Source organism: Berghia stephanieae, chromosome 5 (assembly GCF_034508935.2).
Source record: "Berghia stephanieae isolate SIO BIC M18660-M18661 chromosome 5, UCSD_Bste_1.3, whole genome shotgun sequence".
NCBI lineage: Eukaryota > Metazoa > Mollusca > Gastropoda > Nudibranchia > Aeolidiidae > Berghia > Berghia stephanieae.
Genome location: NC_088364.1, coordinates 53,922,330 through 53,937,647, shown reverse-complemented (window position 1 = coordinate 53,937,647; position 15,318 = coordinate 53,922,330). Strand labels below are relative to the sequence as shown.

The window sequence follows — 15,318 nt, the reverse complement described above, 5'->3', positions numbered from 1 at the left end:
TTTTTGCGGTAATGATAAACTTAGATTACCACACTCTGAGGTAAAAACTGCATACAGTGTATGTCACTTTAGGGACTGATTCCACAATGCAGATATCTCTGTAATCTGTACAAAATGCTGGGGACGGAAGTATTTGGATTTGAGAGACGTGACTGTACTTGGAACAGGATTTTAACAACTCAACCAATGGCAATTCCTCAAACTGATTGTGACTGACCTATAAATCTTACGAATTTCATCAAAGGACCTTTGAGTGACAGAATTAGAAAATAAAATTGAAACAAATATGCTTTAGTTGATCTGTTTATCTTATATTTAAATCAACAAATCTCAATTGATGTCACATGAAAATCTTAGTAATAACTGATATAAATGCATAGGCAATTGACTGAGGGGGTTTATTCTGGCAAATATTATTATATCTTTTAAAAACCACATATATCACAAGAAGTAACTAACCTCTCCCTAGACCTTTTTTGTTGTTTTGTCTATTATTGTTTGCTTTATTTTATGCAAATTTGACAAGAATTTCCAGCAAAAACTTCATATTTAACATATTTAAGAGTCCAATACAATTTTCATGAGTTTGTGACACTATTTTAATTTTTGTTTGGAAGTTCCGTACTGATGAAAGCTTGACTGAATAGCACAAGAAAATATAATAAAAGCAATGCCTGAGACAAATAACAATAGCAAAGTAATTGTCACGACCGCAATTAAATGCCCCAATACAGTTGTCCATAATGTAAAATTACAATTACACATGCTTAACCAAGCTTAGAATGATTTTTAAAAATTAAGTGACTTAAACAAAAATGACATTTTCTTTATTACTCTTTTTTAAAAAGCACAAGTTAAATATAACACTGTTTGTTCTGGGGTTTTTTTAATATTTTGAAAATCTCAACCTATCTGAATTATTTTCAATCTTTTTGTAAAATTAACATATATTTTATTTAAAATCACATAGAATCTAAAAAAAACACAACAAAACTAGACTCTGATGGTATTGAGTACAAAGCTAAAGTCAACCACAGTTATTGTAAGACTGCTTTAAAAAGAACAAAGCTCAGCAAAAAGGTATTGAATAAAAATGCATCCCCTCAAAGAGATTAATTTAAGCATTGTGAAACTCATTGAGAATGGTGCATTCATGGAAATGCGCCATATAAATGTGTATTTTTGATTCTATTATTTTTTTAATCAAGAGAAAAAATATACATGAGCTTTATTATGAGTATGTTTCACCCAAAGTAATTTGTAATTTAAACGCTTTGAGTCTGGTGTCTCTGAGTTATATAAGTTTATATATACGCTATATAAGTTTTCAGCATTATTATTATTTATTATTATAAAATTCACCCCTATTGAAAACTGGAATCTTGGGTGGGGGAGGGGAGTATTGAACTAAATAAAAGTAGCGAAAAGCAAGATGTGTGATATTACAAAGTCCATTCCATAAATAAGTGTCCCTCCCTCATAACTTCAAAACTGCCTGTGCAAAATAATGAAATTTAACACAACTCTGCATTAACCTTTTTGTAGGCGGTATGCAAAACTTTTAGCACCAGTGTTGAATAGAAAGTAAAATATTTTCCTTTTCCTTTTGATAGTTAAATCATGATGGCCGGCTTAATAAATGCTCAGGAAATGCGGGGAGTTTCAGTATCCTTTGTTTCTGGGAATGGACCTTTTATGAATGGACCTCATCATTCAAATGGTGGAATGATTTTTTTCACCACTGAATATTTGTCTAATAGATAGAAATTATCTAGCAGGAGAGTAGAGGGCACATGTTTGGTGAGTAAGCTTTGTGTGTTAAGGTACATTTTCTGATTCATTATATAATGAACTCTGATGAAAAGATATAATTACGGTCAGGAAAGTCAAAACTAAGAAAGGAAAATTATCATAAAGATAATAAGCTTAATCAATTTCATATCATTAAATAAAAATTCATTTTATGTAGAAAAGTGCACCGAAAAAAACTATACCATTAAAAATGAATGAATTAATCAACCAATAAATATAATGAGCATATCAATATGACAAAACCCACAGAAATGCGAAGACTACCTTGATAACCTTGCAAATTTCATACTTGAAATCATTGTTCATTAATTAGAACTATCAGGACTATCTCCTTCATATTTTGAGGGTTTTCAAAGAATAGAAAATAAAAACATTTGAAATGCATGCTGACTCATGCAATATACTGATATTATACCAGGGGAAGTTCTTTCTGGCAGGAAAAGGTAAGAAATAAAGAATAGCAGATAAAATAAATGTAAAATATGCGGGCATTTTATATACAACATTTAGACATGAACAATAAAAGGCAAGAGCATGAAAACATCAAAAGAAAAAAAAAAAAACAGAATAGATTGGTCCTCTGTGTGTGGGGGAAAGGGGACTGGGGAGGGAAGAGGAAAAGATTGTGCTGTAAGGAATTTAACAGCATTTGGTTGTTACGGATCAATAAATAAACTAAAGGATAAGCATGTGGAGAAAGACAAAACAGGACAGAAAACATCAAATTCTGCGCAATTTTCTAATCAGAAAATTAAATATTCTCCTTTTTGATACATATTTTTTAAAAAATTATTCTTAGTCATTGTTTACACAATGAGAGCTAAAATTGTCTATGACATGCATAATAAATTTACTGATATCAACAAGCAAAAATGCACCAATATACCATGCTATATCTTACCTTCCCTGCCCCCTGTCACTGCAATAAGTGAACCAATTATGTATTTTTTTTTAAAATAATGAAAGCAAAATAGCACATGCGTACTCAGCGAATGACTTTTATATACATATCTATAAAATAAATAAGGGAATAAGATAGAAGAGTGTTGTGTTGAATACAAAAAATAAAGTTAATGAGCGAAAGGGTGTTACAAATATCAAAATGAACAAGAGAGGGGACATCAGAAGCTTTCACTGTGAAAATAAATGACCACTTTATTCATTTCCATTGGGTTAAAGTGTAACAAGGATTTATGAGACAATACCAAATGACTGCTTGCTGTAACTTAATTGTGATGCTAGGGAAACAGTTATTCTAAAATAACACCACACTAAATTAGAGGGGTGTGGGGAGGGTGTGTGTGTGTGTGTGTGTGTGTGTGTGTGTGTGTGTGTGGAATCAGCAATATTATGTTTAAGAATGATAAAAAAATATCCAAATAGATATGATTTTATAACAATTTCCACGTATTAAATTACATCATTATCCTTGTGTTTTGTCACCATAATGTTAAAATGATTTTGTACATCAAAACGAGAAACATATTGAAAATTTTCTACTACTATTCTTTTGGTGATAGTCTCGGTAGTTTTTGGATGATGAGTCAATATTAATTAAATTTCACATACAAATTCTTCACACTACTTTCAGTAAAGCTATGTGCATTGAAAAATATTCATGCCTTCATGTGCTGGTAGTTTCAAATGTCAAAATGAACAGCTTATGTGGTATAAGGGGGTGAGGTGGCTGAGTGGTCAACACATAGCATCGTGATCTGACAGAGAAGATCCTAAGTTTGAGCCCCAATTCACACACCTTTATATTTTTTCCTAAGGCAAGATTATCACAACCTAATATGCTCACTTTAGACAGCATTAGTAATTCCTCTTGACATCAGACGTTTATTTGATGGATCATCTATATTCCTTTATGGAATGCCTAGGTGACAGCATCTAACAATTCTGCCTGGAAGGCCTTTTTTTTATGGTGTACTTTTGGAAAACATATGCACAAAATCTAAGATAAATTCTAACAGCCTTAGTCACTAGTTTCAATTATTTATTATCAGGTAAAGTTTAAAAAAGAAAATAAAAACATCCTGTAAATGTATCATTCTTACAGTTTAAAAAAAAGGGTGTAAAATAGAAACATAGACAGCTTGACAAAAAAAAATGTTCATGAACTATCCATTGAAAGCAAGCAATTAATAATGTCTATTGATATGAAGAGTTGAAACATGAATGAAAATATGAAGCTGTTACTTTTAAAGATAGCTCACGAGGCAAAATCTAATAACATCTTATGCAACACAACAACAACAAACAAAAAATAGAATGAAGATTCATTTATGCCCTTCTCTTAAACAAATTATATCTACTTATAAACAAAATATATCTACAGTAAAAGCAGTGTATGGAAAAATAATTCTTTCCAAAATGATGCATTGCACATTTTAGAGACAACATTAAACTATGAGGCAAGTTGCAACAATAGTTTAAGCGTTATTCAGTCTGCAAATTTTCATTTCGCAAAAATCATCTCTTGAAATTTTGAAGATCAATCCATTTCAGCTAGTTGTTTGCTAATTATTGTTTGAAATAAAATTAAAATATTTAAAACGGAAAAAAAACAAAGGATAAGAACAATATGCATCAAGAGTAACATGAGCACACGGGGCTAAAAAGCCATGGAATTACATACAGATGAAAGCTTACTAGCTACTAGTAATTTATTTAAATTTATAAGATAAAAAAAAAATAACACTACAAAAACCCTCACCATCTTCATCTCGGAGACCATCGCCATCATTTGCTAGTTCCTCATTCAAATAGTTACGCAGGAATTCAGCGAAAGCACCATTGAGATTCATGAGTTCTGTAAAGGTACCAGTCTCTGACACCTTTCCATCTTTGAGAACTACAATCTTATCCACCTGTGGCAGGAATCCAATGCCATGAGTTACTAGGATACGAGTCTGAAAAAGAAAGAGAGAGAGATGCAGAAAATAATATAATTTTCTCTTTAACATGACAGTATCAAAAGAATGCTCTTTAAAAGTAAAAATAACTTCCAACTGAACATTTCATCCAGATCTTTTAGAAACCAGTTGAAAATCGAAGGACAATATGACCATATTACAGGTATTATGTTAGTATGAATAGATGTTTATCAAATTCTTTAACTCCATTTCTTTTCAACAGAAAATAGTTTTTTGTCGATTGAAGAACAAACAAAAAAAAGCAACAACAAAAACTCAGAAATATTCAGATAAGGAGATATTTTTTTCATGCCTGATAAGGTCAGATACCCCCCTAAAGGATTTTTTAAATGCTTGTACTAATTCAATATATTCCATGGAAACATAAAGGTAAAACATCCCCCAAAAAATGTCTGCTTGAGAATCTGAAAATTAATATATAAGTTCTGGTCACTATTCTATTCCAATCTCAAGTAAGATTCCTATATTAAACAAATTTAGTATTGTGTTTAGGCTTAGATAATGCACCAAGACCATTCAAGCATACCTTTCCCTTGAGAATTCCATTATGTCCAATGACTTTGTCAAAGAGATGTTTGCCAACATGGGAGTCCACAGCACTCAGAGGATCATCAAGAAGGTAGACGTCAGAATCTTGGTACACGGCACGAGCCAAAGCTACTCGTTGCTTCTGGCCCCCAGACAGGTTGATTCCCTAGACAGACAGAGAGAGAGAGAGAGAGAGAGAGAGAGAGAGAGAGAGAGAGAGAGAGAGAGAGAGAGAGAGAGAGAGAGAGAGAGAGAGAGAGAGAGGTCACATACTTGCACTGACTATTTAAATTAACACCTCACTAGTGCTTTGATTCTGCATTTTCTCACATGAATTAAGAAGAATTTTAAAACTTTTTCTTGTAGAAAATCAAAACTGAATCAGTGATTCATTTACGTTTTTTCATTTTTCCAAAACAGAAAACTCTACGTACTAAAACGATTTAAAACAGATTTTAAAATGACAATCACCAGTCCTTTCAAAATTAAATTTTTATGACAATAACAACTTAATAAGGACAGGTGAAAATAAAAGTTTCATAAGATTTATAAGATGACTACAGGTGACAAACACAAAATTTGAAAGATTTCTTCCACCGTAAAACTAACCTTTTCTCCGATTTCTGTGGAATCTCCAGCCGGCAGAATATTGAGGTCAGGAACAAGGGCACAAGATTCAATGACCTTGTCATATTTGCACTCATCAAAAGCCTTATTAAACAGAACATTATTGCGAACAGTTTCATTCTGGATCCAAGCCTGTTGAGCTACGTAAGACATTGTACCCTGAAGGTTAGAAAAAAAACATTTTTATAACGATAAGATGTTATTTAATCTCGAAACCAATGCACAAAATTGATTACAAGACTGTTTATTTCTAGTACAGGCAAAATCTTTGTATTCAACAAATTAAACTTCACAAAATACATCAATTAACATTCCTCATTTTAAATTTACACAAAATAAAACATAAAACTTCAAAATCTTATGATCCATGAATGCTATGAGCTACATAATTGAGGGAAAGGAAGAAGAAAGTGAAAGGGATTAAGAGAGAGAGAGAGAGAGAGAGAGAGAGAGAGAGAGAGAGAGAGAGAGAGGGGGGGGAAGAGAGAGAGAGAGAGAATAAATGAAAAAAGAGAGGGAGAGAGTGAAAGAAAGATATGGTGCTGATTACCTTGACCCCAACATTTCCTCCAACCTTGTCCATCTCTCCCAGAATAGCGGACAAAAGAGAGGATTTACCAGCACCCACCACTCCTACTACAGCCACTAGTTCTCCGTCTTTCACATCCAAGTCAATACTGGCAGACAAAGAAAAGATAAAGTAGCTTTAAAAACAAAACAAAGGAAGACCGTGGGGTACAAGATATACACTACTCCGTTATATAGTGAGCAAAGTTAGCTTGGTAAAGTCTAAGCAGATTAAATTACTGATTCAATCTATGCTTTAAAATGACGTTAGGTTTTGAAGCCAAAACTTGTAAAGTACATTTTTCATAATCTAGATGTTATTCCTCTTGTGGAGTTTACAAATATAAATTTACAGGGGACAAAATTATGTTTGTTATCAGAAGGTAAAGGCACTTTTAGTTGTAGATTTTCAATAATACACATATAGTGTCATTCGATTGAGTAAAATACTATTGCATTTAAATCATTTGAAACATGAACAGTAATGACCATTGCATCTTATTGAATAAGATAGAAAATGCTTTAAAACAACTTCTTAGAATGAATACAAACTTACTCTTCCAAGTTATCTGCCTTTGTATCTTAAAATATTGGTTTCCCATTTTGCCAAAAAATTACAACTATCTTTTAAAAACCCATACAAATCTTATCATAATCAATTGACTTAACTCTCTCCTTACCAGACAATTTTAGGATTTTCCCCAAAACTTAACACCCAACCACAACAATTTTTTTTTTTTTATCACTCAGTAAGTTCTTTCGATAAATAACTTCTTTACCAAAACAAGCTCGACAACACACTGATCATTTTCTTTAAATTTTATAATGTAAAAGAGAAATTTGAATAAGACAAATGTTGGTTGTATCGTAACGAATGTGACGATTTTCCTATAGCTGGTAAGGAGAGGGTTAAATAATAAATTGCTTATAACAAAATACCAGATATCACTTTCCTTTCCTTACAACTTGCTTTGTGGGAATGAACAATAATTGCATTATGTGTGAACTTGATAATGTACCATTGAACTCTGTAAGCACTATAATTAATAACCTTGAATGATAACATTAAAATTCCTAAGAGAAAATCTTAATATACATTGTTTTGTTTTTTTTGTTTTTTAATTTTAAAATAAAAGTTCATGACTGATTTCCTTAAAATAGTCAATTACAATTAATCATTGATAAAATGGTAGATGGAATAGTTTCATCTTCATTAAGTTTACTGTCTTCTGCTGTACTTAATATCTTGGGTTCAATTAAAAAGATTTGGAGAAAAAAAAACAGCAGATTCTTGATAACAAAGCATCATTTTTGCAGGAATCTCAAATCAGGAATTTAAAGTGAAGGTTATTTTTCAAAATAGATATTTTATCAAATTCTCTGCCCCTATAGTTTTGTTTTCAATTCATTTTTAGTGAAATTTACAAATCAAGTAAGGACCAAATATAATACTTTCAATTTACACCAATTCAGAGAGTTATTTTTTTAAAAGTTTTGATGGATAATTTCATATTTTGTCTACCTACTTGGTCAAAGTTTGATTTCCCTCCTCCCAAGAAAAGTCTGCATTCTCAATCTTAATGGATGACTCTGTGAGAAGAATGGACAAGTCAACAAATATATTTTCAAATACCGACAGTTGATTAGAATTGTTTTTTTATAACAAACGAAAATACACATTTCTAATTTACGATAAAGCTCTCCAGAATAGCGTTTAGTCTTGAGTTTACTTTGCAGGTTAGCACTGCTGTACAAAAACATATTTTCCGCATTTAGACAAAAAAATGTTGTGCATATACTAATACTAATAATAATAATAATAATAATAATAATAATAATAATAATAATAATAATAATAATAATAATAATAATAATAATAATAATAATAATAATAATAATAATATATATATATATATATATATATATATATATATATATATATATATATATATATATATATTATAATAGATTAAGATGAACCCTAAATAAACCTTCTTTTGAAGTCTTAAGTCTCTTTTTGACGAGTTGGGGGTTATCTTAATCTATCGATACATTCAGTAAAATTCAATTAATTGCAGAATAATTTGAAATCAAATATTCTGTTTAATGTTTATCTGGTAGATACTAGCCTTGAAAACATAAAAAAATTTCAATAGATGGGTGTGATTTATCTAAAATACCATTCACTGAAAATCAATGTCTACTTTAAATCTCCTGCCACTAAATACTTGGCCACTAGGTTTGTTTTTTATTCTCACATAACAAATTAATAATGATTTTAAAAAACCTCCCCCACCAAGTTTTTTTTTAAACACTGCCTAAGCTAATGATTGTGATTTATGTGGTCAAAATGCTGATGATCAAACCCTGAAAATATTTTTCAATATAAAACACATCATTGATTGAAAAAAGCAGCAAAGATTCTCACTTCCAACATCTAATCTCTCCACCGCATCTTCATCTAGTTCCCTATGGTTCACAAAATTCTGAACTCTTTTTAGAGAAACATTGGCCTGAAAAAAGAAAAAAAAAGAATTACTAAAGGCTGTAACAAATACAATAATTCAATTAAAAAAACACCCTCAAGCACCCGTTATTGCTACAATCAATCACACTGCATGGTCAATGACCTTTTGCTTGAGTTTGTTATGTTTTTTTGTAGCCTAATTTATGTTGAGGTTACCTCATGTTTTAGTGTACATGAGGAAAGGTGTTGTTAAAGTGCTAGGCACCATCTCCCTACTATGGATCACCATTGATTCTTTGCCTATATAGACCAATGTGGTAAGGTCGTAAATTAAAATGGTTTTTTTAAACAGACCTTGTGCACATCTTACATCAACATATTTCTTTTTTTTTAAATATCAGCTGATTGCTTATTGTGCAATGTGACAATTTGCTGCCCAACAGCACAGTGCTTCACCACTTCCCCATGCTTTTCAAGGACAGCTGTTGCCGTCACATTCTAGTCCCCCACTCTTATAGACTTGATGTGCGGACATGATGAACTGTTTCTCACTTCTTTCTCACTGGGACTTGCCAATCGGAACCTGAACCCCTGTTGGAAGAGGATTTTCGGTTCCAGACTCCCTAGAGGACTCATGATTCTGCACTTTGAGTCCAAGTCTGTCTCACCACTACTTTTAAGTCATATCCATACCTAAGAAAAGGTATATGTCATAGTACATTGGACAATTAGATATGGAATTGGAGCCCTTAACATTTGCAGATCCGAGACACATAAGATGGCGAAAAAGACAAAGGGATTTACCAATGCTCTTCAATGAAAAGCAACTTATATTATCAGTTTTGTCAAGTTCTAAGTGGCTTGTCCAAAAAAAGGGGTTCATACAAAGGGTAGAAATAGCAAAAATTGTATTACACCTTCATGTTTGTGACTAGTACATATTTGAGGTAATGATAAATAGACAAATATTATTGTAACCCTCTCCATAAATAGTAATGCATACTGCGTATCAAGTTTACAATAATAATTTGCGAGGTCATCAAGCACCTTAAGACAGGAATATGAAGCCTATAAAATGATTAATAGCTCCAGGCCTAATTGCCTGTGTATTATGGTATCATGACTCACCTGTACCAAATTAGTGATAACATTCGGGATCATTGACAGGGGGAATCGCATGATGTTAAACAAGGCCAAAGACACAAATGCTTTCTCTGCATCCAAAACATTGTTAGGATCTGATAGGACATACACTCCAAATGTAGTCAGAGATACCTATGGAAAAAATAACAAAAGCTTTGATCAAATATCTCAACATCAAGAGAATTTACAGTGTAATAATACTAATATCTTTGATCGGGCCATAACTGACCCTCAGATATTCAAAGTATCTGTGAAGTCTCTATGTCTACCACATTTATCTGCAACCACTCATTGATATCTATTGATGCCATCATTGCTCAATCTTTTATTTTTAGAAAGGCTGGCTTATTTATTTTCAATAAGTTACTATACTGATAAGACACCATTACTTGCATAAGATGCTGAAAGTGAAGGCATTATTAGTTTCCACAGAACAAGTAATAAAATCATATTAAATGATGACATGATTTCATAACCGGTTAATTAGAAAAACCTGTGTTGGTGTTTAAGAAGACAGTACAGGCCTGTAAATGGTTGGTGAAAAAATTGTCGGAACTTTTTGATCACGCGAAAATAGACACAACAGGACAAAAATATGGACACAACACAGATATGACACGTCAATTGACTAGTCAAATCATGTCACTTTCCCCTACTTATTTATAACGAGGTCCTTATTTTATGGTACCAAAAAAAAAATCCCAATTATTTGAGGGCCCAGGTCTGAGTTAGTAAAATGAAAGGAAGAAAACAATTCCTACCCTTTTGAATGATGTGTATCTCGTGCGTGACACAGGAAGTTGCGTATCTTCACTCCTGTTTGTGTTAAATGTTTACGCTGATTCTTTCGTTTATTTGGATTCTTATAGAAGAAGAAGAAGAAGAAGAAGAAGAAGAAGAAGAAGAAGAAGAAGAAGAAGAAGAAGAAGAAGAAGAAGAAGAAGAAGAAGAAGAAGAAGAAGAAGAAGAAGAAGAAGAAGAAGAAGAAGAAGAAGAAGAAGAAGAAGAAGAGGAGGTGGTGCAGTCGTGTGAGAGCTTTCGAAGAAGAATATATATTTCGAAGAAAAATAATTATTTCGCATTATTTTTTTTACGTCTCACATCCGGACGGAACCAAAAAAATATAGAGACTGAGAAATAAGAACCGGAGACATGCTTGTGTGTCAGTAGCACAATAGAGAAAAACCTTCTGGTCCGGTTCGACACACTTCTGTGCATGCGTTATTTACTGACGAGGTGTGTGTGTGTATGTGAAGACGACTCCCGCGAACTTCGCGACCCACTCTCGCTGGCTGCGGCACAATAGCCAGGCAGTGAATACATCCACGTCTAGCGGAGCGTGTAGGTGGCATGATAATATTATAGCTAACAGATAGACGGCATGTTTTGTTTTGTCTTTGATGCGACAAATGAAATTTTTTTTTTTTTTAATTTTTAAGTCAGCATTTGAAACAGAATAAAATCTTTTTTTTTTTCGAGGAACAATATAAAAGTCTTTTATTTTCTTTTTTATTGGTTCTGTTCTTTGACGTTACGAATTTTATTTTTACTATTATTTTTTTTTTTTTAATATTAGCACTTAAGAGCAAAATCGTACTGTCAGAAATCCGACAATAGACGGAAGATTTACAGGCCTGATAGTAATATTAAAACAAAGGAAATTTTAATGGGAGAATATAATAGGGGATGGATTTGATAGGATATTGGCGAGGCCTGCTTGTAACATGAGGAGCATGCCACTCACGATGTGAAATCTTTGTTTTGCCTATATTTCTCTGGATCAAGGTGGTGACATTTGCTGAAATGTCAACTGTATATGAAAGTGTTTATAAATAACAGCGCTTCCCATCTTTCATTATTGTCTAGCAAATCCTGCTTTTCTAAACACAATTTATCTCTATGTTGAATAAGACTTGCGGATCCTGATATTTCAGTTGCGGATCCTGATATTTCACTCGCTTCACACGTAAAGGGACTGAGGTCAATCCCTGGTACAGTCAAGAATTTTTTCTTACCTCCCCATCCACCCAGCAGTGATTGGTTAGCTGGGTCTGTAAGATCTGGTGGAAAGTACTTTGCAATAGACTGGCATCCTAATCCAAAGGATAGCTAGCAATTGCTATTGTCCGTTTCATGCTATAAAAACCGGGATAAACTCCAGCTTCATAGACCAATGACTTCAATGGACACTTTGAATAAGACGTATTTCTAAGGAATAAAAAAAACAGCTTTCTGAAGAATAATGATACTAATGAAATTTAAAAATACAAATACTTTACCAAGAAAGGAGCACAAGTCCAAAAGAAAGAGCTGATAGCATTAAGGTAAGCAGCTTTCTTCAAGACTTTCAATTCTTTATCTCTGATGGCAGCTATCTTGTCTTGGAATGAGTTCTCCCATGCATACAACTTCAATACCTTGAAATACAAAATAAAAGAAATGAATGAAATACTATATATCATTTAATAGCAGTTTTATTATTTCATTATTTAAACTTTCATAATTTCACACCTATGCATTAAACTTTTGAGGGATGAATTTAAAAAAACGAAATACAATTAAAAACAGAAAGAAAAAAAAGAAAAAGAAACAACAAGCTTCTATATTACACAATAACCACTTAATCTGCTGAAAACGATTTAAAAGGAGTCCCAAGCCAACAATAACCTTTAACGTCTAGGTTAAAACAAGGCATTATTACAAAAAAAAATTTCGACAGAGACAACCATGTTACCAGCCAGGTGCTCATTTTTAACCTGAGTGTGGTGAGACTATGTAAGTAAGAAACGTTTTCCAAGTATTCAACTTTGCACAGAGCAGGACTCAAACCTGAGAACTGTAAATATAAGTGACAAATCACAAGACCACAGAGCACAAAGCTTAAACTATTACTAATTTGATTACCATATTGATAACTTCAATTTGTCTTTTTACTCATCTCAACCACTTCCACTCTTTGGCACCATACAAAACAGCAAGAATAACAACTTTATGACATGCATCAATTAATCACAGTTCCATGTGACAAATTCAGACTAATGTAATATCATATATTTAATCATATAAACAAAAAGAAACTTCTTTAGATGTGTGACTTAAAAATTCAGCCAGCACATGTTTTTAATGGCCATAAAGCTTGTAAAGGTTATGCTAATTTTTGAGTGTTGAAGATAAAATAATACATTAATCTTCACATAATTTAAAAAAAACAAAACAACATAATTTAAACTTCACCTTTATGCCATTGAGAATTTCATTCATGAGTTTGATGCGAGAATCTTTCATCTTCATTTGTGCCACCTGTAAATGAATTTAAAATCGTTTGAATCATTTGACCTGTGCAAAATATTTAAGATTCTATGAAAAATTAGAAATGACAAACCCTTGAAAAATGACAATTTACTACAACGACGACGACTACTACTACTACCAATACTCCTACTCCTACTACTACTACTACTATTACTACTACTACTACTACTACTACTACTACTACTACTACTACTACTACTACTACTACTACTACTACTACTACTACTACTATATAATAATAATAATAATAATAATAATAATAATATAATAATAATAATTAATAATAATAGTAATGAATAATAAAAAATAATACTAATAATAATAATAATAATAACAATATAATAATAATAATAATAATAATAATAATAATAATAATAATAATAATAATAATAATAATAATAATAATAATAATAATAATAATAATAATAATAATAAATAATAATAATAATAATAAAAACAACAATAAAATTATATATAATAATAATAAAAGAAGAAGAAGAAGAAGAAGAAGAAGAAGAAGAAGAAGAAGAAGAAGAAGAAGAAGAAGAAGAAGAAGAAGAAGAAGAAGAAGAAGAAGAAGAAGAAGAAGAAGAAGAATACAAACCTAAAAAGACAAAAAAACAAAAAAATAAAACAATCAACAATCAAAACAAAAGATCGTCATGAAAAAAAAAAGATTTGAAAAATGTCCTTTGACGTTTTAACGAGATACAGCCTGACTGGTCTGAGTGAATGCCAGAAGCTATAAACTGTAAAATATTATGACCAAAATGAAGATACTGCTTTAAAAAAAAAAAGAACAAAATCATGACCGTTTCCATTTTTTTCTTCTTTTCGGCGGAGAAGCTATAAACTGTAAAATATTATGACCAAAATGAAGATACTGCTTTAAAAAAAAAAGAACAAAATCATGACCGTTTCCATTTTTTTCTTCTTTTCGGCGGAGAAGGGTTTGAGCCCAAAACGTCCTATGTCAAGTCTTTGTTCCTTTTCAGTTATAGCAATTTTAGTTCATTACTGATTACATGTGTGAAATTCAGACAATAAAATGAGACGGATATTTTTTCTGAGCTGGGCAAATTGTGTTCTATATTAGGAATTTGAAATGCATTATCCCAATCAGCTCTTATCTGGATTAGCATAAGGCGATAAGGGACAGATATTCATTAATTTAAAAATTTGAAGTAGATTTGATTTTTGGGATACTTCCAACATAAGGCAATAACTGTTTTATGTATGTCATCTGATTATTCCATTCTTTAAACTTCAAGTTAGTTTATAGTGCAACTGATATGTGTACATAGGAGAGAAAACCTGTTCTCAGTTTACATATTTTTCTACTTTTCAAATGTGATGACAAATAATCCACAAAGATCCAGACTTTGTTTTCCTTGTAAACAATGATGATCAAACACCCACAGAAGGAATTTTCAGACTGCTTATCACCTTCTTTCAAGAGCAGGCTATAAATTGCATCACAGCACTACAATAGATTACTTCATAGGCAAAATCTCATTCATCCTTTAAATATTTGCATGTGAAAATTGATGACCTAAATAACTAAAATCGCATATTTCCTTCAGTATTTAATTGTCACCATAAACTATTAATGGTGTACTTAATTCTCTAACATCACTTGCAAAAAAAAAAATACACCAAAGGAGGACACTTCCTTTAAACTGGTTGCATTAACATATAATACCAAAAAAAAATCAGCTAACACATATTGTTTATTTGGTCCAACACACAAATTCAATTTCGGATTGCCTTTTTCTGATATCACTTGAAAAATGGCCTTTTGCATCTATGGATGTGTATTCAAACAAAAATCACCAGAAAAGCTATAGGAAAACCTTAGATTAAATGTCCCCATAAAATGCAAATTATTTTCATAAGCTAAATATACTCCAAAGAATTATGTTC

The 15,318-nt window shown here is 31.7% G+C and overlaps 1 protein-coding gene across 4 annotated transcripts in view; it reads right to left on the bottom strand.

The window, feature by feature from the left end:
- LOC144973212 (multidrug resistance-associated protein 1-like) overlaps positions 1 to 15,318 on the bottom strand; it is a 74,967-nt gene that overhangs the window by 31,858 nt on the left and 27,791 nt on the right. For 2 of the 4 annotated variants that reach the window (XM_078915382.1, XM_078915381.1), the window contains exons 11-19: positions 13,318 to 13,383; positions 12,363 to 12,500; positions 10,069 to 10,215; positions 8,902 to 8,986; positions 8,000 to 8,063; positions 6,457 to 6,583; positions 5,889 to 6,065; positions 5,278 to 5,445; positions 4,532 to 4,727 (exon numbers count right to left, since the gene is read on the bottom strand). In XM_078915382.1, the coding sequence (XP_078771508.1) occupies positions 4,532 to 4,727; positions 5,278 to 5,445; positions 5,889 to 6,065; positions 6,457 to 6,583; positions 8,000 to 8,063; positions 8,902 to 8,986; positions 10,069 to 10,215; positions 12,363 to 12,500; positions 13,318 to 13,383 (1,168 nt within the window). Of the gene's footprint in view, positions 1 to 217; positions 248 to 2,713; positions 2,732 to 4,531; positions 4,728 to 5,277; positions 5,446 to 5,888; positions 6,066 to 6,456; positions 6,584 to 7,999; positions 8,064 to 8,901; positions 8,987 to 10,068; positions 10,216 to 12,362; positions 12,501 to 13,317; positions 13,384 to 15,318 lie in introns of all 4 variants that reach the window. The other 2 variants (XM_078915380.1, XM_078915379.1) reach the window with 2 other exon arrangements.